Source organism: Silurus aristotelis, assembly GCF_946808225.1.
Source record: "Silurus aristotelis genome assembly, chromosome: 29".
NCBI classification, from domain to species: Eukaryota; Metazoa; Chordata; class Actinopteri; order Siluriformes; family Siluridae; genus Silurus; species Silurus aristotelis.
The window spans coordinates 7,680,263-7,705,701 of record NC_139602.1 but is presented as its reverse complement, the minus strand read 5'-3'; the positions used below and the strand labels follow the sequence as shown (position 1 = coordinate 7,705,701).

General features: G+C 37.2%; 3 protein-coding genes and 1 long non-coding RNA gene across 4 annotated transcripts; 2 read left to right on the top strand and 2 right to left on the bottom strand.

Annotated features, from left to right (window-relative positions):
• Positions 1 to 149: 149 nt before the first annotated feature.
• LOC310722763 lies at positions 150 to 1,365 on the bottom strand. Its single transcript, XR_014532483.1, has 2 exons — positions 439 to 1,365; positions 150 to 248 (listed from the first exon to the last, which is right to left on the bottom strand). It is a non-coding gene; the product is annotated as an uncharacterized lncRNA (long non-coding RNA).
• A 2,210-nt stretch (positions 1,366 to 3,575) lies between these two features.
• aldh4a1 (aldehyde dehydrogenase 4 family, member A1) lies at positions 3,576 to 14,182 on the top strand. The gene is made up of 15 exons (XM_083535308.1): positions 3,576 to 3,930; positions 5,742 to 5,835; positions 5,924 to 6,016; positions 6,211 to 6,258; positions 6,614 to 6,769; positions 6,850 to 6,999; positions 7,118 to 7,192; positions 7,309 to 7,496; positions 7,890 to 7,963; positions 9,029 to 9,225; positions 11,326 to 11,373; positions 11,467 to 11,619; positions 12,721 to 12,842; positions 12,989 to 13,107; positions 13,375 to 14,182. Exons 1-15 carry the CDS (start codon positions 3,890 to 3,892, stop codon positions 13,485 to 13,487), a joined length of 1,671 nt encoding a protein of 556 aa, XP_083391434.1. The 5' UTR covers positions 3,576 to 3,889; the 3' UTR covers positions 13,488 to 14,182.
• A 2,608-nt stretch (positions 14,183 to 16,790) lies between these two features.
• On the bottom strand, positions 16,791 to 18,200 carry LOC310722473 (transcription factor HES-5-like). The gene is made up of 2 exons (XM_083534918.1): positions 17,881 to 18,200; positions 16,791 to 17,601 (listed from the first exon to the last, which is right to left on the bottom strand). The coding sequence occupies exons 1-2, from the start codon at positions 17,929 to 17,931 to the stop codon at positions 17,146 to 17,148; spliced, it is 507 nt and encodes a 168-aa protein (XP_083391044.1). The 5' UTR covers positions 17,932 to 18,200; the 3' UTR covers positions 16,791 to 17,145.
• Positions 18,201 to 21,794: 3,594 nt separating this feature from the next.
• LOC310722745 (transcription factor HES-5-like) lies at positions 21,795 to 23,550 on the top strand. Its single transcript, XM_083535434.1, has 2 exons — positions 21,795 to 22,614; positions 22,730 to 23,550. Exons 1-2 carry the CDS (start codon positions 22,552 to 22,554, stop codon positions 23,126 to 23,128), a joined length of 462 nt encoding a protein of 153 aa, XP_083391560.1. The 5' UTR covers positions 21,795 to 22,551; the 3' UTR covers positions 23,129 to 23,550.
• The last annotated feature ends 1,889 nt before the right edge of the window (positions 23,551 to 25,439 follow it).

The window sequence follows — 25,439 nt, the reverse complement described above, 5'->3', positions numbered from 1 at the left end:
TGTGTGCATTATGCATTTTAGTACTGTTTTAAACACACCTGCTCCGACTTCCAGTTCAAATCAGCTTTATTTGTGTATCACTTTTAAAAATAGACATTGTCCCAAAGCATCTTTACCGGGATAAAAAGGTTATGAAGATCTATAATTCATCCTTATCAGTTTATCTCTAATGATCGAGCCAGTTGCGATTGTGGCAAGGAAAAACTCTTTGAGATTGCATTAAGGAAGAAACCTTGAGAGAATCCAGCCTCAACAGAGAACCCATCCTCATTTGGGTGGCACTGAATATCCCTTAATTACAATCCTTTAATTGCATAGTGTACTGTTCAGCTATTGGTTCTTAAATGCAGAACTTTACCACTTGACTATTAAGCAAACGCTCTGTAGAAGTTAGCTGCTGAGTGGAGCTATACATTCTTGAAAAATGTAGAACATCACTTTCATAGTTTTATTGTGGATTTTCTTTTAGCTATTCATGTGAAATAGATCATCACTTATAACTACTAGATGTTCATCATGCCAACTGGGTCGAAATCTAGCTGGCTAGTTAAAATGAAATGGACCATGGGTATAATTTGTTTTATTAGAATGTTTTCTAAGCAGTTTTTGAATTGCAGGTGAGCCAAAAAAGTACTTGAGCTCCCTCAAGAGCAATAAAAGCATAGAGGGGCACAAAATCATTTATTTATTAGAGTTATATTAAGCCTATATATCCCAAGGCAAAAGAATATCTTCTCTATTCGCTGAATTAAAGCTGCATTAATCCTCATGAGCTTTTAACGGAATTACATTTTTTATCTAGCTTTTTACAAAAATGTATATTTCAAATCTATGTAACTTGTTTATGACAGAATGTCAATATGCTCCTTCAAAACAAACAAACAAAAAAAAACAAACGTCTGAATGCTATTGTTCATTTAAGGGTGCTAATGTAGAAATAATGGGTTTACATTCGTGTGAATGAGACAATGACAAAGATTGTTTACTTTAAATATGCAGTTTTTTCAATTTAAAATAGCTATAGACCTATAGCAGTCATATCATTTAAACATACCCTAACAAAAACATTTATTTACCAGATGGACATGCAAAAAAACGGACATTTTTCTGGCACTAAAATGGCACCTCGAAGGGTGTGCAATCATGTACTGCATTCAGGGGTGCAACTGTACATTTGCGTTAGTTAATAAACTTGGCACAGACCTGATTAGCTAAAATAACATCTCATAATGAACTGGGGTCAGCAAGTTTGGTGGAAGAGCCATGTGGACACACAAAATCTAAATACATACAATTCCGTCTGTAATTACAATCCAAAAACATATTTTATAAACATTGAATGTGCACAAAGGAATGATGATGCAGCATTAACCCTCATAAGGTCTTCGTTTCCTGTTTACAAATCTGGTCTTTGGGGTCTATATGACCCCAACAATTGATAGAGAAATTATACAAAAATATATACATTTTTAATTATACAAATAATATATATATTTTTTTGTTTACTTCTCATCTATTCATTAATGCTGTGTTTTGGGAGATATTAAGTACTTTTGTACCTATTTACCACACAATTCCTCAACTACACCATAAGCTTGCATATGAAATATTAATTTTTTATGAAAAAATCACTTAAATGATGATCTAAATTTCTGATTTATGCTGGATTTATAGATTTTTTTTTGACAAATGAAGAAAAAATATTGAGTTTTTTTCACATTTCCCATTCATTTCAATGTGGGGTCATATTGACCCCGAAGACCAGAAGTGTAAAAAATGTTTTTACATACCTTCAGAACAACCGAATCAAGCCGAGTTTTTTGTGTGTGTATAGATAGATTATGTAGAAAAAGTCACAAAATATTATTCCACTCAGATGAAGGGAACCCTTTTTTTTAATCAAGGAAAAGTCGATTGGGGTCATATAGACCCCAAGGACCGATTAAAGGTTAATAGATGTATCGATTGATTTTTTGGTGGTCCACAAACTTTTTTCATCCTGTTTTTTAGCCTTGGAGCACCACATAAACCAAACATTGTTCTCAGAGCAGAGATTATAGTGAAAACTGTCAGACAAAAAGCTTATGATTACTAAGTCTCCTTGCTTTAAAATTCTTGACGAGACCTTTAAACTGGGATTTGGAGAGCAGAGAAGAATATAGCCAATCTGAGCGAGAACATGTGATCAACACCTTGTTAAGCACAAGACTGGAGCAGCAGTTAACACTGATATAACCCCCTATAGTCCCTGGTACTGTTTCATCACTGCATCACTCGTGTAGTCCAAATGGGAAGTCAGAAGGTGTGCATTAAAACAATACTGGAGTGCTAAGAGAGTCTTCCAGTCTTAGGTTTATCTTTAACAAAATAAATATCTGCTTTTAATTAAAGATTGTTTTAAAGGTAAAGAAGGACAAATGCACTGTGTCGTTGTTTTTACTGAAAACTTATTGATATGAACAAAATGATGTATCCTCAAAAGATGTAACAGGATGATTATAGGACAAAATAAGACAATGATGGAGTGATCCAGTGATCATTCATCTTTTGTGATTTGCAGTATAATACTGTAAAAGTAATAGATTGTCCATTGTGTTGCATTACAGGCCTTGGGTCTTGGGTATGTTATCAAATGGTGATGGTTAACGACAAATATTATGTAAGATGTAAACACATCTCTCTCTCTTTTTTTATTTTTTTATTATACAGTCTGTCACAAACTAATTTTAGAAATATTTTATTATTTGTATTATTATAAGTTTTGTCCATACACCATTACATACTTTCTTTTTCAATATCATGCACAGACCTTGTTTTCATCAGTAGTGTGTCTTCCAGTGTTTAAATTCTCATGGATAGAAATGTCATTTTTTTCTGCATCTTTTTTTTTTTGGTGTAATATCCAGAATTACACACATATATATTTGAAAATAATCTTTTCTTGTTATTTTTTTATTATTATTCTTTTTTTTTTATTTGTAAGAATTTGTAATCTGGTGTGAGGGATGTACAGATGTTTCCAAATAATGAATGATGATGTTGGTGCTGGGGTTTAAAATATAATAATAATAATAATAATAATAATAATAATAATAATAATAATAATAATACAAATAAAAAAGGAAAAAGATAAAGGACAATAAAAGATTTATTTCTGAATTGGGTTGGCTTGTTGCAGGTTATTTTTTTTATCATGTTATGAAGTGAATTGTGAGGTCACGTGACACGGCCCTTCCCCGTGTATTCCGTAAAAGAAATATAAAGTTTTTTATATTTAAATAGTTACATTATAAAGATCATTTACATCGTTAATAGGCGTTTAATATAACATAATATATTATATATTAATATAACAGAAATATGACTGCTAAAGAAGTGACCAAAATCCGTTTTTACAGCTGTGACTGTTTTCTAAATAGAACGTTCATGTAAAAAAAAATGCTGCCCTGTGATTGGATAAGAAAAACGCCTCGTAAGCTGATTGGCTGGTTTAGGTCACACCTCTGGCGCGTTCCATTTACCATACACAAGGGGCTACCGATATTTTAGTAATAAATATTTTTAAAGCTCAGATCAAGATTCAACTGAAAACTAATGTATCATAAAACATTTGTAAAATCTATGCTTTGTATTTACTACAGAATCTACATATTTAGAGAATACAGGAAAATATTTAGTTTTTGTTTTTAAAGCGCCCCTCTTCCTTCCCTAGGACTGTGTAAATGCGCTAGCCCTGGCTTTTGCAGTTATTCTATCCAGTAACGCGAAGCTTGTTGGTTGTGTTTAGTGTTGCTTATTTATTGTGTATAGAAAAATATTCTTAATCCTTCATTTCTTCGACGTACATTTTTACCGAGTTGTTTATTAATTTCTGTTTCATTTTTGAGAGATGTTGCGCCTTAAGTCAGCGCTCCGTTGCTCCTGGAGGGGGTATGTATGTCATTTTCACATGGATATTTACTTTCACTTTTTATAGACAACACGTGCAAAGGGCAGATATTACACGCATTGTACGGTTTAAACCGATTTTTGAAACAGATAAGTCGAACTTATTTTTTGCTATATGACTGATGTTGTTACGTCACAAGATCGGATCTGTGAGGTCATTGAAGTGACGAGAAACAAAATTGCCGTTTACACGTGCAATAATAGCGAAAAAATGAAACTGGAAAAGCTTTCAGCTGCACTATATCTGAAGCTGCGGTGAGAGCGCAGTAGAAGGTAAGCCATTATACATGGCCCCTGGAGCCAAAAGTGTTAAGGGCCTTACTCAAGGGCCCAACAGTGGCAGCTTGGCGGTGCAGGGGCTTAAGTGCTAACCCTTGAGCAAGGCCATTAACCCTCTGTGCTCAAGGGGCACTGTGTCATGACTGACCCTGCGCTCTGACCACAGCTTCCTAACATTGCTGGAATATCAAGGACCCAACAGTTTCAGCATGACCTTGCTGGAGTTTAAACCCTCATACTTCTGATTAGTAACCCAGAGCCTTTACCAAAGACACGGTCAAAGGCCTCGCTCAAGCGCCCAATATTGGTAGCGCTGGGTTTTCGTGCATTTTTGTGGGCATTGGAAAGAAGGCAAATTGTGTGTTTTTGTGCAAATTGTACATTTTCTCAGAATGAGGCTCTTCTCTGTTCTGGCACCGAGGTGGTGGAATGAACTTCACCTAGATCTCCAAACAGCCCCTGGTTATCTTCAAGCGACGTTTGAAGACCCACTTCTTCCTGAAACAATCAAACTAACACTTTCCAAGTCTGCTTTGTTTTTAAAAAAAACAAAAAAAAAAACCTGAAGAGTTGTAGGCTGATTTTCTTAAGTTATAATCTAGTGTACCAGTGTAAATTCATTCATTGCTAAAGACTCAAAGCAGTTTTGTATGTCGTTTTGGAAAAGGGCGTCTGCTTAATGCCACAAATATAAATGTAAATGTTGTGGCTGACTGTTCCTCACGATGTCCAGCTTCTCTCAAAACGTCTTGTAACTGACTAAATCAATGTCAGCCATTGTGAAATATAAAAAAAAGTAGCTTTTAAATAAGTATATATGAGTATATATATAGTGCAGTTTGCTATAGATGCGGTTTGCGAGTCAGACTAGTGCGTTTTCTGATCATTTTATCAAATGACGTGAAAATGCTGACGTGGCTGGATGCCTGCTAGAGGGCTTTGGAGTGACCACATCTGATTAAAACAACAGCCTTCAAGCAACACAGATTTGAAGCTAGCAATTTTCTGCCAGCAATACGTGATGTGACGGCTGAAATCTGATTGGATAGAACCTGAACTTGCACTCAGAAATGCTATCAAAATCCATTAAAAAAGCATTTTGATAGCATTTCTAAATGCAAGTTCAGGTTCTTGCCACACATCTAAGTAGTCAAATCGAAAGGTTCTTGTTTCAAGGAATTTTCGATTTGACTACTTGGATGTGTGGTTGAATTGGCATAAACGTATTTCTTTTCAGGCAGAATTTTATTCGATCTCTATTTGATTTAATAATTGAATTAATGACAGCTGTATGATTATTACTTACCCATTTAATAGGGGTATGTTGTCTTTATTAATATTCACTGTATATGAGCTCACAGATGCCCAAATTTGGTCAGTGTCATTGTGATTGATAACATCAATCCTTTTAAAAAGAGAATATTGACAAAAAAAATGTCCAAAAATCATGCTGCATTTTTTTTTTTTAATAGAAGTCAGGGAATGTGACACAAAATCAACACTATGCTCCACAGGTTGAAAACCGTCCGTTCTGTAGCTGTGGAGGTTAAAAATGAACCCATCTTGGCATTCAAAGCAGGAAGTAAAGAGCGAGAAGATCTAACGAAGGTGAATACTGCGCACACAAGAACAATCGAATTAATATGTAATGCCTAGTCGTGTATTTTAAAGCGAAGTCTTTGCACCGTTTTAACAGGAATTACAGGAGCAAAAAGGGAAGACTGAGGAGATTCCATGTGTGATCGGGGACGAAAAGATATGGACTAAAGATATCAGATATCAATTATCTGTGAGTTTATTTTTTTTTAACAAACTCCACAAACTTCTATGCCTACACTGTTCATTAAAGTACAGCCGGGCAAAATGTAATTTAACTTTGGCCATTTGGCTGTGCATAATTAAGTCAGTACTAAAGTAGACAAAGAACATATATATTGTTATCACGCTACTGATAATGCATTATTCTCTCTCTCTTATTTACAGCCCTTTAATCATGCACATAAAGTGGCCAAGTTCTGTTATGCTGATAAGGTAAGGAAATTAATTCACGCCACGGGACCTGGACTTCAAAGAATATTAAATGTGTTATACATTCATGTGTCACTAAAAACGTATCTGTCGATCCATCTAAGTGAATATCTATCTAGATAAACATCCGCCCAACATACATTCAAGGACCGATTTGGGTATTTGCACACGTATGATTTGGACGGATGGACTGATTGAGTGGATGGATTCTGCACTTTGACTCCAGCACTGATGGCTTATAAAAAATATTAGGAATGTTTAGATTTAGTTACCATGTTAAGAACTTTGCAATCTTATTACAGCAATTCAATCGCACTACATACATTTTTGTCCTGCTTTCAATTTACTTTCACCACAGGAGCTCCTGAACAAAGCCATAGTGGCCTCTTTGGCAGCAAGGAAAGAATGGGACCTTAAACCTGTAGCAGACAGAGCCCATATCTTCTTCAAGGCTGCTGATATAATCAGTGGACCAAAGAGAGCAGAGATTCTGGCCAAGACCATGATTGGCCAGGTAGTGCTCCATCACTCACTGTTAATAAGCAGCTCATGACTTCAGTAGTAGAAGTGTGACACTCTCCTCTGGTGTTTTAGGGGAAGACTGTCGTGCAAGCCGAGATCGATGCTGCAGCCGAGCTTATCGACTTCTTTCGATTCAACGCCAAGCACGCAGTAGAGTTGCCGCAGGAGCAGCCCCTGGACAGTGAAGGCAGCACCAACACCACGCTGTACCGTGGGCTTGAGGTAGGCTCCTCTTTCAAAAGCACCAAACTTGATATTCAGGCTATTTACAAACAAACCCAGAAGTCCAACGTTGACGCGATACATTCTGTTTGATCTTTGTGCTTTATTTATGTCGTAGGGCTTTGTAGCTGCTGTGGCTCCTTTCAATTTCACTGCCATTGGTGGAAACCTGGCTGGCACGCCAGCGATGATGGTGAGCTCATTTAAAGATTAAGCAGGAAATTAGCTTCCTCTTGTTGACTCCATGAGTCAATGCTCGATTTTATTGTTCACTGTAATTAATTCGAAGCCGTTGTGTGTTCGGTTCAGGGTAACGTGGTACTGTGGAAACCCAGTGACACTGCTGTGTCTGCCAGCTACGCAGTTTATAATGTTCTGCGTGAATCCGGATTGCCCCCCAACATCATCCAGTTTGTTCCAGCTGACGGCCCGGTTTTCGGTGACACTGTGACTTCTTCTGAACACTTGGCTGGAATCAACTTCACCGGCAGCGTCCCGTATGACTTTACTTTTTCTCCACACATATCTATCTATCTATCTATCTATCTATCTATCTATCTATCTATCTATCTATCTATCTATCTATCTATCTATCTATCTATCTATCTATCTATCTATCTATCTATCTATCTATCTATCCATCCATCCATCCATCCATCCATCCATCCATCCATCCATCCATCCATCCATCCATCCATCCATCCATCCATCCATCCATCCATCCATCCATCCATCCATCCATCCATCCATCCATCCATCCATCCATCCATCCATCCATCCATCCATCCATCCATCCATCCATCCATCCATCCATCCATCCATCCATCCATCCATCTCATATAATATAAGTTTTAAATACTTTGGCTCTGTGTTTACCTTTTTTTCTTCAGAACATTTAAGCACTTGTGGAAACAAGTGGCACAGAATCTGGACAGCTACAGAAATTTCCCTCGTGTTGCCGGAGGTCAGTGACTTTATAACTCTATTTGAACACACACTCATTCGGATGATTCCCTGGTTATTCTTGAATTTGTTTAATTTCACCTGCAATGAACAGCTGGTAATATATATGCTATGCGATTCCCACTTAAAGGGGAGTAGTCCAGGTACAAATGTAACATTTCCGCTAGTGGATATAAAAAGTCTACACACCCTCGTGAAATTGCAGGGTATCAAAACAATTTCATCTGCACTTTCATAGGATTACTTTTTATATCCACTGTAATTAACCAAAAAGGCGTGTGTTTGTTTGTCAGATGTTTACTGTCTAAGTTTTTCGATTGATATAAAAAAGTTGGAATCACCTTTAATTTCTTGGTAGTTTGCAGTTTGGTGCATCTTTGTGCCCTACATCCTGCCCCTACAGTGGGTTTTTTCCTGGACAGATAATGTTATTATGTAAAAGATAATATAAGTCACCAAATTTAATCAGACTACATTCATTTATACATGTACATTTAGGCAAGATTTTGAGAAACTTTTACACTTGTGACCAAATGTTGGACACCAGTAATGTCTTGGCTAATTGGTTACATTGGAGTTAAGTGGAAGGTTGTGTAAGCATGTTATTACTACACACAGTCGTTCATTCACCCGGTTTTTGAACCTCGGCTTCTGATGTTATAGATAAACCAGAAAAAAAAACCTTTGTTCTGAAGAATTCCCCATGGGAAAATAACAGAATGCTGACACTGGCAACTCCATCAGTAAATGATAAATAAAAAAAAATAAAAACATATTGGTAATTAAACATTTTCTGGGCAATTATCACATTAACATAGTTTTGTTATTAACCATGGATTAATCAGTGTCTGTATTTGAACAAGCACTTTGATATAAATTTTTTAATTACAGCCAGCAATCTTGTTATACATTTTTTTTTTATTTAATCCTTCTGACCAAACACACATTGCAAAATAGGACACTGCATACAATTTGAGTTCTTCCTATAGTGAGTTAACACTATGCAGAGATACTCTGTCTATGCAGTTACATTTTATGCTTAACCTTTTTGCTTTGTTTAATTCAGAATGTGGTGGCAAGAATTTCCATTTCGTGCACAAGACTGCAGATATCGATAGCGTGGTGACCGGCACCATTCGCTCAGTGTTTGAGTATGGAGGGCAGAAATGCTCCGCTTGTTCCAGGATGTATGTCCCAGACTCACTCTGGCCTCAGATTAAAGAAGGGCTCCTGGCTGTGCACAAACAGATCAAAGTGGGAGACGTGAGTAGAATCGCTTCTGTTCTCTGGCGTATGGATGGATGAAAGGGCAGATGTCTGTCTGTCTGTCTGTCTGTCTGTCTGTCTGTCTGTCTGTCTGTCTGTCTGTCTGTCTGTCTGTCTGTCTGTCTGTCTGTCTGTCTGTGTATCCATATATATATATATATATATATATATATATATATATATATATATATATATATATATATATATATATATATATATATATATATATACACACATACATACAGTATATACAAATCTAGTAATACTAATATACAGTGAGGAAAATAAGTATAAATAAGTATTTGAACACCCTGCTATTGCTATTTTGCAATTTCTCCCCCTTAGAAATCATAGAGGGGTCTGAAATTGTCATCGTAGGTGCATGTCCACTGTGAGAGACATAATCTAAAAAAAAAAATCCAGAAAACACAATGTATGATTATTAAACTATTTATTTGTATGATACAGCTGCAAATAAGTATTTGAACACCTGAGAAAGTCAATGTTAATATTTGGTACAGTAGCCTTTGTTTGCAATTACAGAGGTCAAATGTTTCCTGTAGTTTTTCACCAGGTTTGCACACACTGCAGGAGGGATTTTGGCCCACTCCTCCACACAGATCTTCTCTAGATCAGTCAGGTTTCTTGCCTGTCGCTGAGAAACACAGAGTTTGAGCTCCCTCCAAAGATTCTCTATTGGGTTTAGGTCTGGAGACTGGCTAGGCCACACCAGAACCTTGATATGCTTCTTACAGAGCGACTCCTTGGTTATCTTGGCTGTGTGCTTCGGGTCATTGTCATGTTTGAAGACCCAGCCTCGACCCATCTTCAATGCTCTAAATGAGGGAAGGAGGTTGTTCGCCAAAATCTCGCAATACATGGCCCCGGTCATCCTCTTCTTAATACAGTGCAGTCGCCCTGTCCCATGTGCAGAAAAACACCCCCAAAGCATGATGCTACCACCCCCATGCTTCACAGTAGGGATGGTGTTCTTGGGATGGTACTCACCAATCTTCTTCCTCCAAACACGTTTAGTGAAATTATGACCCAAAAGTTCTATTTTGGTCTCATCTGACCACATGACTTTCTCCCATGACTCCTCTGGATCATCCAAATGGTCATTGGCAAACTTAAGATGTGCCTGGACATGTGCTGGTTTAAGCAGGGGAACCTTCCGTGCCATGCATGATTTCAAACCATGACGTCTTAGTGTATAACCAACAGTAACCTTGGAAACGGTGTTCCCAGCTCTTTTCAGGTCATTGACCAGCTCCTCCCGTGTAGTTCTGGGCTAATTTCTCACCTTCCTTAGGATCATTGAGACCCCATGAGGTGAGATCTTGCATGGAGCCCCAGTCCGAGGGAGATTGACAGTCATGTTTAGCTTCTTCCATTTTCTAATGATTGCTCCAACAGTGGACCTTTTTTCACCAAGCTGCTTGGCAATTTCCCCGTAGCCCTTTCCAGCCTTGTGGAGGTGTACAATTTTGTCTCCAGTGTCTTTGGACAGCTCTTTGGTCTTGGCCATGTTAGTAGTTGGATTCTTACTGATTGTATGGGGTGGACAGGTGTCTTTATGCAGCTAACGACCTCAAACAGGTGCATCTAATTTAGGATAATAAATGTAGTGGAGGTAGACATTTTAAAGGCAAACTAACAGGTCTTTGAGGGTCAGAATTCTAGCTGATAGACAGGTGTTCAAATACTTATTTGCAACTGTATCATACAAATAAATAGTTTAAAAATCATATATTGTGATTTCTGGATTTTTTTTTTTAGATTATGTCTCTCACAGTGGACATGCACCTACGATGACAATTTCAGACCCCTCGATGATTTCTAAGTGGGAGAACTTGCAAAATAGCAGGGTGTTCAAATACTTATTTTCCTCACTGTATATATGTATACATTAATACAAGGCATTTTTAAGGCACAATATGTGTAGAGAATGTGGGATGTATAAATTTTTACAATATGAAATATGTACATTTTATGTACAACTGTACAAAAGTTATACAGTGTATATAAACATTAGAACTACATGATATAATGTGTCGATTATACAGATTCTAAATGAACTTTTGTTTAACTTCACAGCCAGTTGAGGATTTTGGCACATTTTTCTCAGCAGTTATTGATGACAAGGTAAGAATGAAATTATTGCTACTGTCAATGCGATTATTTATCTATTTATGTTCCTACAACTTACTTTCCAAATTCTTTATCTTCTTTTGCAAGTCTTTTGCCCGGATCAAAGGCTGGCTCGAACATGCAAAGTCATCTCCCAATCTTACTGTGATTGCTGGAGGAGAATGTGACAATAAAAAGGGGTACTTTGTGGAACCCACGATTATCGAAACCAAAGACCCTCGGGATAAAATAATGAATGAGGTATTTATCGCATGATTATTCTCATAAGGTGCATAAAATTAATGGTGTTTAATTTCGGATTTTTATTTGATGGAAGTATCCTTGTTTAAAAATCTGACTTTTAGAGGTTTGCAGTGCACACACAAGCAGGGTTGTGTGTGCATGGACTTTGGTTTGTTTGCATAAGCCAATCTCTCCCACTGAGCTGCATTACATGCTTAACTTCACAGAATCAGAAGCTCAGCTCATTCGTTCTTCTTTCTCAAATCTGCAGAGCTTCAACCAAACGTCTAGACTAGATATCATTGAACTTGATTTGAAATTTTGTAAATCTAGTCAGTTAGGGAAAACGTTTGTATCCTACTATAGCTATTATGTTTATGTTAGTTGTTTTTAATGTAATGTCATAACTTTGCATTTTTTAAATGGATTATAAGCTGTTGCAATTGTATTAAATAGGTTATTTATTCCATATTAAATATGCACTGTCTGTACAAAAGCTCATCAAAAGGTCATGTGGACATCTGACCATAAGGTTTTAATGTGCTTTTCGAACATCCCGTTCCCCTATTCAGTCCCCATATGCTGTTTTGATAACCTCCACTCCTCTGGAAAGATTTTCTAGAAGATTCGATTTTTAGATTTTTGAGAAAAGTCCGGTACTGATGTGGAGTGAAGAGACTTGTGGTGCAGTGAGCATTCAAAAGGTGCTTAATAGAGTTAAGTTCAGCTCTATAGCAGGCCATTCAAGATCTTCCAGTCCAACCCATATAAAGCATATCTTCATGGAGCTGACTCTGTGTACAGGGGCATTGTCATAGTGGAACAGGTTTGGTTTTCCTTTAATGGAAAATGTATTTATAGGTGCTCTTTAACCATTTTATTTTCATTTTATGGTTGTGGGTTTTGCCCTGGTTTTTTTTGTAGGTATCATAAAACGTAAATCTGCTTTGATGTGATGTGATTTATGCTCACATATGCTCACAGGGACATTAGTGTGCAAATTTCTATCAAGTTCGACTGGTTGAGTTTGTTTTGTGCGTTATTTCAGCCATTATTTTGCTATATTATGTGGTTTGTTATTGACGTTTTCACTGAATCTAGAAATCTTATCCTTTTCAGGAGATCTTTGGACCAATTTTGGCTGTCTACGTCTATCCTGAGAACGACTACAAGGAAGTGCTGCAGTTGATCGATAGCACGTCTCCGTATGCTTTAACAGGATCTGTCTTTTCTCAAGATTGGTGAGTATCGCATTCATTCGATTCGTGTTCCTGAAAATAGCTGACGTTAATAACTTTTTGTATAACGGGACGTCGCCCTGGCAACTTTTCATATTTGTGGGAATTAGTAAACTTACTGCCGACGTCTGGATATATACTTGTTTCAGGGATGTTGTGGACGAAACATTGAAGGTTTTGAGACACGCAGCAGGAAATTTCTACGTTAACGACAAATCCACTGGTTCAGTTGTGGCTCAGCAGCCATTTGGAGGCGCCAGAGCATCAGGTATATGTTTGAAACCACGTATCAATGTATTAAGTCTGGGTGGACAATATAGTTGAAAACAGTTTTGCATGTATTACACTTAAAAGGGGAAGGATCTAGTGGAAAGTCCCTTTTTATGTTATTTTAAATGAAGTTAAATAATAATTCTACAATTCGATAAAGAAAGCAAATGTCTTGCATAAATACTAATCCCTGCCTCCTCCTGTTTTTTCTTAGCTACAATGTCTACCTATTTTGCATGAACTTGCTATTTTTCCATCCATTCAGGTACCAACGACAAACCCGGTGGCCCACACTATATCCTCAGATGGACCTCGCCGCAGGTTGTAAAGGAGACCCACGTTCCACTCAGGGAATGGAAATACCCCTACATGGGATAATAAGGTTCCCCTTCCATCCACAAAACAGCACTTATGCACAAGCAAGACTTTTCTGTTACCAAAAGTGACCTTTCAATGTTGTATGCTTCTTGGTTTCCACAAAAGAGCCTCGAAGGGAAAATATCTACATGTAATGCTGCTCTGGGCTAAAAACATGCAAAACTACTGAATCAGCCCTTATATATGTGAACACAATTAAAGAACCTGCATGAAGACTGCCTTTAGTGGTTTCCCAACCCACACTCAGAGGCACACACACATGCACATACATCATTTCATTTAAATATAAAGCATTTCATTTAATTAAAGCGAACGCATCAGAAATCCACTGATAGTCTCTGTTACACTCATTTGTGGTTTTTTTATGGAAAATAATGTAAAAGTGTAATTTTTTTGTTTACTTCTCTTTTAAATCCCATCCTGATATCCTGAAAGTTTAGCCCAGGTCGGAATGTGTTTAATTACTATAGTAGTGTAAATATAGATTGTGTTTAGATTACCATTTAAGTTTTCATTTTTTGTTTGAATCTAAACTCTTTTAATAATGAATTCAATAAAAATAACATAATAAGTAATTGAAAATGGTATTGGTGTCATGGTGTCATCGTCATTCAATGACAATATTGACAAATTATTAATTTTTATTGATTGTGTGGTATTAACTCAGCACAATGAAATGCTGTTTGTAAAACAAAGGAATCTGGAGTTAAGAAATGTTCAAAATTATGTGACAGCAAACTACTATCAAGAGCTTGTTTTTTTTCTCTACATTTGGACATCGATGCTGCCATCTAGTGGACTTCCTCAGTCAACTCATTGTTACGTCATCATATAATAAAGCTCGTATAGACCACCTGTCTGTGTGGCACACTTCATTTTACTTTAGGAGTGTTGGATCAAAGTGGCAGTATGGTCACAGCTAGCAATAAAGCAGAGATGTCCAAAATAGGCCCTGCAAGAACTCGCCATTTCCATATATAAGAGAAAGAGAAAAAAAGGGCTCTATTACAGATATTTATTTAGAATGTAATATCTGATATAACATCTCTTCTGTAAAAATTTAAAATCAATAGCAACGAATAAAAGTGAATGAATGAAAAAGTGTTTAAAAAGTTAAAACCAGCATCACGTCTCTGATTAGATATTACATTAATATGGCTGTATAACCTGAATCTCTGGATTATTCACAGTTTCTATTTTAATATTGTACTTTTTTATACATTTCATTGAAAAAACAGTAAAAGAAAGAAATTTCTATTTATTTATGTACTTCAAAATGTTAGGAAATCCAAGATGCCTCTTCTAGAACTTTCTCTTACGTCGAATACACAGAAAGATTAAGTATTGATCACAAGGAAGCAATGTTTATGTCACGTTGACAAGAAATCATCCTATTTAAGGAATTTATTATTATAGTTCAGTTCATCTTTATTTATTTCCCACATCAGATAAGACGACTCAAACACACAGTACAAATAGGCAATTTTCATAACAGATATTTACCTTAAATTTACAAACTTTACAGCTGAGGGGATAAATGAATGTTTAAACCGATTCATTTGACTAATAGGTGTTCTCTACCGAATGCCAAAAGGAAGGAAACCTATAGCCGGTAATTCATGGGGTACCGTTAGCTTTTATGGCTGGAAGTGATATCTTAAAAGAACATTGGCCCATCTTCTTCATTATGATTACTGAGGACTAATTGTTCTCCAAAAATTATCAGCATGCATACATAGAAACTTTATTCATTCAATGAATAATAGTAATAACTCTCACATCATTCTCTATATGTGACTGTCTAATTTGAATGTATCCACACTGCAGGCCCATAATACACACCTCAGACGCTTTACTGGGGCTGTAAGACCAACTTCATAATACACACCTCAGACGCTTTACTGGGGCTGTAAGACCAACTTCATAATACACACCTCAGACGCTTTACTGGGGCTGTAAGACACACTTCATAATACACACCTCAGATGCTTTACTGGGGCTGTAAGACACACTTCATAATACACACCTCAGACACTTTACTGGGGCTGTAAGACACACTTCATAATACACACCTCAGACGCTTTACTGGGGCTGTAAGACACACTTCATAATACACACCTCAGACACTTTACTGGGGCTGTAAGACACACTTCATAATACACACCTCAGACGCTTTACTGGGGCTGTAAGACACACTTCTTAACACGCTGTAAAATGAGAGATGTGCTGGCCTGGGAACGAGGGCTGTCAGAGGATCCCTGACACCTTCTGAAGGGTTCAAAGTCTGCAATTAGATCAGCTGGATCAGTCAGATAGGAGACCAAAAGCGTGTTTCAGTGTGGCTGTTTTAGAAAAATACGTGTGTGTATATTGCCTGAGTAAGACATTACAGGGACAAAGTCGAAGTGTCAAGTTTAATTAGCTGAACCAGTCAAGATAAAGCCAATACAACAAACCTGATCGTATGTTTGGATTCATGTGAGCAGTTTTGAAGTAGATTTTATTCATACGTGAGAGCGTGGTGAATATGACTTACAGAAGTTGATCATCACATATGCATCAGGATGAAGAATTTGTTATTACAGGCTCGGTCTCTGTGAGCGTTATTCTAGTGTTACTTTGATGAACATTGTTTGACCACTGAAAGATCAGAGGGAGGAAGATGATAGTTTCCTGGTCACCAGTCTAAATCTTGCTTTGTGAATAAATGTAGAAGTAATACTTTGAGTAGTATGCCATGACATGGTGGTGGTAACTTGGATACCTTCTTCTTCTTTCGGCTTCTCCCATTAGGGGGCGCCACAGCGGATCATCCGTCTCCACACCCCCGTCCTCTACATCTGCCTCTGTCACATCAACTTCCTGCATGTCTTCCTTCACCACATCCATGAACCGCCTCCTTGGCCTTCCTCTTTTTCTCCAATCTGGTAGCTCCATCCTCAGCATTCTCCTACAGATATACCCCATGTCCCTCCTCTGCACATGTCAAACTTGGACACCTAACATCTCTAATATCCCTAGTTTGGTCATGTCTCATGTCAAATGATTTACAAATTGACCCCTTCGGTTTCCAATACATTATTGAGTGTCCTCTGAGTTCACTGACAGGTGAGTGCTTCACGGTGTGAGTATAGGAATTCAGAATGTTCTCCTGCCTTGTGCTGTGTTGCCAAACTAAGTTCTGGATGCACCACTACCCTGTCCAGGATGAAGCAGTTACTGAAGATAGTTATGCAGTCTTTTTATCCAGATGTCATGGTGTTTATGTGATCAGCCTAAATGGTTCACAGATACACAAATGAAGACATCAAAACAAACCTTTTATTGTCTTGGTTCAGACATACTTTGACAATTCTATCAATATGATAGATCAAATACATAAAGAATATTACTCAGGTCTCTATAGGGAATGTTCACAGGTATGCAAATGCATAATCCTAGGATCTTGTGTGTGGGTTTCTCATCCCATTTCATGCAACCTTTTTTTTGCATCTTCTCAGAGCAGCTCTACCTCTACCTTCCCACTTTGGTTGCTTCTTGTACTTCATATTATTATTATTCCTATTATTAGTTTACAATTTGTAAAGTATTCATTATTATCTTCACACAGGTGAAGTAAGGTGCACTAAAAACAGTTGCACATGCATTGACATTAACACTATACAATGCAAACACCATGAACACCATGGACACCATGACCATGGTTTAGTAAGTGTCTTTTTTTGGGATCTTGCTGAGAATCCCACGGTCTCCACACTACTCCGGTGTATTCAGGGGGACTTTCGAGATTCTTTGCGCTCGAGCTGACAGTTCTGATCTCTTTGGGATGCATGACATGACCCAGGCTGCTCATCACGACGTGTTTGCACGTCTCGACTCGGCTCTGCAACGTGAGGAAGCGCGCGGTCTCTTCCAGGTCCGCGTAGCACTGCTCCGGCGATGCGCGTGCCGTCACTGTCTCGCACGTCTTCAAATACGCAACAGCCGTTTCCAAAACGTCCGCTTTATCCAGCTTGGATCTGGGCTTCAGGTCTTCCTCCAGCAGCAGTCTCAAGCGCTCGATCCCGGCGTTGATGCGATCTCGGCGCATTTTCTCCATCGCCGGCTTCCGTAACTGTTAACGCGAACGTAAGAAATGACACGTGAGCGGATGAGCGCGTGCAAGAACTGGGTTTCTATTTCTAATGATTAGCTGTATCATATCATATCATATTAATTATATTATATTATATTATATGATATGATATGATATGATATGATATGATATTATATTATATTATATTATATTATATTATATTATATTATATTATATTATATTATATTATAATATAATATAATATAATATAATATAATTAATATATTATATTATATTATATTAATCTGAAATACTCACTCTGGGTTTTTCTGTTTTCTCACGAGTCGGCGCGCGCGCGCAGGGAGCCATCGGTTGTCATCCGTCGCCCGCGTGCGCTCGCTGCGTTCACGTGCCAAAACGTCGTTTATTTTTTTTATTTATAATCACCCTGCGTTCGCGCGCCGTCAAGCTGTCACACGTACCAGCCAATCAGAGACTCCCGCAGTGACGACGAGCGCGTTCCTGATTGGTTAGGTCTACGGCGCGCGTGCCTCTGCTAGGACAAATAATACGTCATAACACGGGTTTTGTTCGCAAAATTTACCTCAGAAACGGCGGGAGAATTCGTAATAACAAAGTTTTACCCATCAGCAAATATGTAACAATTACTACTGTTTTTAGTATTGGATAACAATTAATTCAATAATTATTTCATTTTAAAAACAACATATATATGTCCTGTTGATTAACTTTAAAGCAAATAAAATCTATTTGTTGTTACAACTAAAAATATCTATTTAAAGATGCTGTCAAGAGAAATATTTTTTTGGAATGGCAGGCGTTAATTTATGGCAAATTTTTAGTTATTTTGTTTTTATTAACGTATATGTTTTATCTTGCTTCCAAACTTTAATCTAGCCTATAGTCTTTAGTCTAGCCTACAGCAATATCAACTGAGTGATATTTATATTTCTTTATTTTATAATGCAATTTCAAGGGTTTTTTTGTTGTTGTTGCAAATATTTGCAAGAAGTTTGTTTCATTTGTTCAGTCATATGAATATTTCGAGGTTGCAAAGCATGTTAAGCATCGTCTTTTGTTTTCTTATTTTTTTATTTTATTTTTTTGAATATCAGATGTTGATTTTATTTTTGATCAACTTATTTCCATCAAACAAAATGTCAATAATTATATTATCTATTATATAATAATAGTTAAAGTTATCAATTCACATGTATATCAGTAAACAAGATGTAATTGTCTTCCTATAAATATTAAAAAGTTTTAAATAATGTGGTCAAAAATGGACACAAATTAGTTTTTATTATAGAAGTTTAAAGAAGACGTGGCAGAAATAAATGTATATATATATATATATATATATATATATATATATATATATATATATATATATATATATATATATATATATATATATATATAAATATATATATATATATATATATATATATATATATATATATATATATATATATATATATATAAAAAGAAAAGAAAAATCATTTATGACAATTGCCAATTCTATTTGTATTAGCTTGCCTTAAATAAGTAATATATTTATTATTTTTACAATGTGATCCATTTGGTATAGAGCATATGGTATTCAGAAAACAACATATAGCTGTTACCCACATTAAATTGCAATGACATTAATTGCCATGCAATACTCCAACATTTTCAGTTGGTCATATGTTTTATAATTATAATATTGTACTTTAATCTTGGATTAAATGTATTTACGGTATACTCGGACTGCAGCATGTACATACCAATAGTGGTATTGTACATTTAAAGTACAATGTTACCTCAAGTTGGACTCAAGTTACACAATTCATGGCTACGACTATGATTTCACATATTTTACAATATATTCTTAATCTATAACTCAGTCTTTAGCAAAATGCTTATCTCTGTTCTGATTTCACAACCTCTGATCAATTCACAGACCTAAGTGTTTGTGAAGTGAAGTGAAATGCAGATGTTTAAGGACATGTCAAAGAGTAAAAAGTGTGTTGGCTAAAAGGTATCTAATCTAAAAACCACTGAATGATTCACTCATTTCTATGAAATTTCATTTCTAACTTAAATGTCAATAATTCTGTAAAATATATTAGAAAAATTATAATGTTTAAGTAATTTCAAAGTTAGATTTTTAACAATTCTATTTACATGATGTTGAATGAAATCTATATCACACTAATTTGTTCAAAGTCATATGAATATTTCAAGGTTGCAAAGCGTGTTAAGCCTTGTATTTACAATATTTTTCTGTACTGGAAAAACGAATATAACAGGAGCACCTGCTGAAGCGCATAACTGTGTTATTGCATCACTCCATTTAACAGAACTTTTGCATTGAATCATCTGCAAGTGTGTGTGTGTGTGTGTGTGTGTGTGTGTGTGGGTGGGTGGGTGGTGTGGGTTGTTATGGAGGGCTTAACCCCAAATCCTTTCCCACACTCACTTCCAACTCCCGCCAAAAGTAGCTTGTAAAGGCACAATATGTGGGTGCCTCCTTCCAGAACCAGGCTTTGACGGTACGCCCCTTGCCTGACACACTCTCACCCCCACGCAGAGAGTGAGAGAGGCAGATGCTGAGCGTGCTCCTCAGCATGTTAGCTGGGAAAGCCCTGACCTCCCCTCTGCACGGTGGAATTTCGTCCTTGATGTGAGGAAACGCTCAATGGCATTCCAGTGTCACATGACCTGGCATTCATGACAAACCATGAAAAGACTCTTAGAGTGTAAAACTGTGGCATTGTCACATACCTTCTGCCCCATTAAGAAAGTGCCAGCAGTTGATGGTGTGTTTTTGGTCATTAAACAAAAAGATGAGGAAATGGGAAACACTCTAAAGAAAAAAATAACTTTTTTGCACTTTTAAAGGTATGATAACTCTCTCAAAATAGAGGGTGGCTGAATGTTTATGCTTGGAGTTAGGCCTAACATTTACAACCCATGCCACTTAACATCCAACAGGTGATTTTTGTATCATGACAGAATTAAAGTCAATATTAACCATTTGCATAGGCAGGTGCACAGTGCCTGGTTGTTTACATTGCCTCAGGGATGTGTGTGTGTGTGTGTGTGTGTGTGTGTGTGTGTGTGTGTGTGTGTGTGTGTGTGTGTGTGTGTGTGTGTGTGTTTGTGTATGAATACGCAGTTATGGGTTCCTGCACCTTGATGAGATATGTCAACAGGAGTTCTACCTGTATCCCTCCCTTTCTAAGGTGTGTGTGGAAGAGCGAGAGGCTTTGTGTGTGTATGCAGAAGTCCAGATGGTCTATTGAGGCTGAGGCATAATGGAGCACACTAGATCTGTGGAGGCAGGGTGGAGCCGGTTCTGAATGGAGCCAAAGTGTGGGAAACACATACAGGTCGAAGCTCTCACACATTCTTTGCTGGAGAGTGCTGCTTTGGCCAAACTTTAGATACTTGGGCAGTCGGGCGCACAGTCATAGAGACACTATATGGCTGAATATGTGGTGTATTAGGGGGCTTTTTTTATGGAAAAGAAGCTGCACATTCTTTAAGTGGCGTCATCTGTCATTGTGAATCATTGTCGAGAAATGTGTAGCTAGAGGGGAAACCATTAGGCAGTAAATGAAGTGGATAGAAGTTTCCCTCCGAAACCACCACAGAGCATATGGTGTTTATAGACATTTACATGCTTGTTTGAACACTAACAACATTAAGTATTTTATTTTACAACCTTATTTCACGTTAACTATCCGTATATGATTTTCGTGTTGTCGAGTAAAAAAAATAAAAAGGAAATGTTTTTTCACAAATAAATAATAAATAAAGTGAATATTATGATTAAAATGACAACATCAGATGACACAATTAGGCCTTTAATCGCGATGAAAACTTTCAGGATGAAGAGAAATGTATGTTTACATCCTTGTTATGAAGATGTTTAGGCACATGTTATGTAGTGATAGAGCAGGGGAAAGGGAAGAGTGTGGGAATGAAGGGAGCAGGTGATATGGGAGAGGTCCGATGAGAACATGCACGCGTCTCACAAACCCTCACCACCTCCGGGCTGAGCAACAGGTTCAAAGGATGTGTGTGTGTGTGTGTGTGTGTGTGTGTGTGTGTGTGTGTGTGTGTGTGTGTGTGTGTGTGTGTGTGTGTGTGTGTCTGGGAGGGGAGGGGAGGGAAGGACAAGGAGGGGTTCAGCTCTATTGACTGGAGGACGTGTGAGCAGGATCCTGCCTGACTTTCCCACACTGTCTGTCCATTTATTACCCGAAATTCTCGGGTCGAGGGAGGGTGCCCCCGAACAATAGAAGTGTGCCGTCCTCCAGGGCATGGGATAATTGTTCTTAATTGACATTTACTGTGAATGCATTCCTCTCCGTGTGTGTATGTGTGGGCATGAGAAAGCAGCAAAAAAGTTGTATGTATTGTCAAATTAAATCCCATCACGTTGTATTAGTGATGCATTTCTGATAAAAAAAGAAAATGCTCATTAGCATTTAAACATTTTAAATAAACAGGAACTAAATCTTGATTATTCTTTTTCATAGCTGGAACATCTGTTCATTTTAGAAATGTGCATGAAACAGATAAGAATTGTAATGCGTTATCTTTATGCCAGTGTCCCTTGGGAAATGATCAGACTCTCAGACTTCAGTTGTAGACGGCTTATCAGTCAAAGGGAAGGTTCCCAGGTAATAAAAGTCTAACAACCTGTCTTGTGTCTGTGCTACTGATATCTAGAAGGCTGTCCCTACTGGGGGGGCCATGAAGCCAGTTAACCATGGAATAATTGATGCCTCTTCTATTGTCGAGGACGCCTCTCCCACTGGCCTCTGAGTGTGGGAAACCTAATCCTGCCTGGGACTCATGCCTTTGTAATGCAAATGTGCTCCTATAAATAGGGCTGAGAGGGCTCCTCACTCCAGACCACATTTGACTCACGTTCCTAAGAGAAGCACAAGCTCAAACTCTCCGTCTGAAACGATGGCTCCTACCTGCATGCCTTCTGCTGACTACTCAAAGCTTTCCAACAAGGAAAAACATAAAGTGAGTATCTTTGTTGATGTATATTTAGCCCATTAATCTTATTAATTTTGAACATTTGTTCCATTTTAACAAAGTGATCAAAGTTGCTAACAGAATCTCTTTTTTATTTTTCTAGCTAAGAAAACCAGTGGTGGAAAAAATGCGCCGTGATCGCATCAACAGCTGCATCGAGCAGCTTAAGGGGATGCTGGAGAAAGAATTCCACCAGCAAGACCCCAACACCAAGCTGGAGAAAGCTGACATTCTGGAGATGACTGTCATCTTCCTGAAGCAGCAACTGCAAAGCCAGATCTCAGCACCTCAGAAAGCTCACCGTGACGGTTACACCCAGTGCTGGAGGGAGACCGTGAACTTCCTGTCTGCCAACTCGAAACTTGATGTGACACTTCAGCATCTCAACAGCTGTCAAGAAGCCCAAAGAGCACAGAAAGATTTCCCAGTGTCTCCACGTTCCTCCCAGGTTCCAGTCAAACAGGAGATCAGCGTAAACAGAGCTGTGTGGAGGCCTTGGTGAAGAGACACTGAGCACTGAGACTCTCTCATGTTAACCAGATGGTAGTTTCACCATCTTATATGATGTAGGAGATTTGTATTTCCAATATGGATTTGAAAGAAATACTTCTCTTTGAGAAGCACTTAATTCTTCATTCAGATTCTTCATATTGAAGACTGTTGAAAGCTGAACTTTATAAGTTTGCCATGTCAAAGTTATTTGTTTTACAGAAATTCTGTATGTTTTCACTTATTCTGCTTAAAATAAGCATTGTAATGAGATGTTGGATTTTGTTATTATAATCCTTGATTTTTGTCTTTTTATAAAGGCAGCTGAGAAACTATATGTTTTCTCGTGTTGGTACTTTCATGCACCAAAGTGTATAGTTGACACCGTGTGTCTGGTGTTGTTGCTTAATAAAGACAATTGATTTATAAAATGAATTTATGACTTTCTTCTGAAGTTCTTTAATAATCCACACTGTTACAGTATTTACACTTGAAGATTTCATACACAAACACTAAACCTAAAGCTTTTAAAAATTGCATTTAGATTTGCTTTTCCTGGGTAAATAATCTGTTGCTGCTTATTAAATACTTAAGTGATAGTAGTTAGGCACGTAATGGATAATATGCATTTCAGATTTAGCAGTACGTTTAATTTCATTGTCAAATAATCTAGTGAAATTAATAGAACAAGTGATGAAAGTTCGATCATAATTTTTTATATTAACCTTAAAAGTAGTGCGGATTTAAGGACTATAGGTGTCAAACTTAGTAAGCAATCTAACTACACAAATCAGTAGACAATTATCTTATACACAATTCCACTTACATAACCACATTCATCTCCAATCATATATCTGTCTAAAGTTGCTGTTAAAAATATTGCTATCAAATCTCTTTTTCTTTAGTTTTTTTCAGCTTACTAACATTTTCTTTGTCAGTGTGGTTTTCCAATCCAAATGCCTGAATCTGATTTAAACAAATAAAAATAAATGAAAATAAATAAAACTTGACTGTTGCTAAATTCTTCATATCATAAGAAATCTATGAAATCTAATCAAATTTCACTTGGGTGGTCTTATCATCCCTTTCCCTCGCTAGCATCAATACAGGCCGTAACTGATATTTAGTAAGAAGCTATTCGGTTTCTATAAACAAGTTTGACAATGATGGCGGATTGCACACAAAGGTGATGCTCCATTTACAATACGTTTCTCGGCGTCTAACAGCATGGGTCTAAGACACTTTGAGCTTTCCCACACTCGATCGTCCAATCAGGGGCTTGTGTGCAACACTTGATAACATCAATGGCTTGAGCCTGAGGGCAAACCTGAGCTGGAAAAGAAAAGGAGGGGGGACGCCAGGAAGTGGAGTGTGTATCTCAGTGGGGGTTAGGACACCGAAACGGTGTGTGTGTTTCAAGATGTGTGTGTGCGCTTGGGGGTTGCTGTCTCTTAATGCAACTTGACAGAGACCAAAGGCTTCGCACAGTAGTAAAGGCACATGCCACTTACTGTGGTCACAGTTGTGCAAAACAATTTCCACGCAAACCTGCGAGAGTGAGAAAAGTGTGTCAGTTTAGCCAAACTAATCAAATAACAGGCACACTAGACACCAAAGACCAGTGATATTTGTATTTCTTCTTTCTATGCACAAAACAAACAAAAAAAATCACTGTGTTAAAATTTTGTATCGTGCAATTTTTGAGCATTTTGTTTAATATGAACAATACTTTTTGAATCTTTATTAAACCTAACTTGACATTATGTATTAGTATTAAACCCATTATTATGAAGTTATTAAATAATAATGCTAATCTCCATTAAACTAGCTTCATAATATAATAATATATAAATGTCAGAAAATATGAATAAACACACATTTATGGGGTGTTCAGATAGCACTATGAAAACCACAGATCTATCTTACAGTATATTTGAGTGTTTGCTTGTCTGTTTTCTAATCCCACTAATGTGACATCCTGTTAGACTTGGGACAGCAATTCGGTTGTATTTGCATGCGTGACAGTGTGAAAAGTGTGCCAGTGATCTTAGTTGCTGTTGCAAAGTTACCACCTACCAAATCTGACTCTGATTCAGATGCTGCCTCTAAATCTGATTCCTGTTGTGATTCAATGACGTGACTATGCAATATCATGACTATGCAGTACTAAGCTGAATATTTTGATTGTAGAAATAAATGTTATTTTGGCATTCCTAAAGGATTTGCATCATTATAATCATTATCAATTTATTATAGAAATTGGGATTTAAATTTTTCATTATATACTACATGCTTTCACTGGCTTTGGCCTCACTTGTAATGTC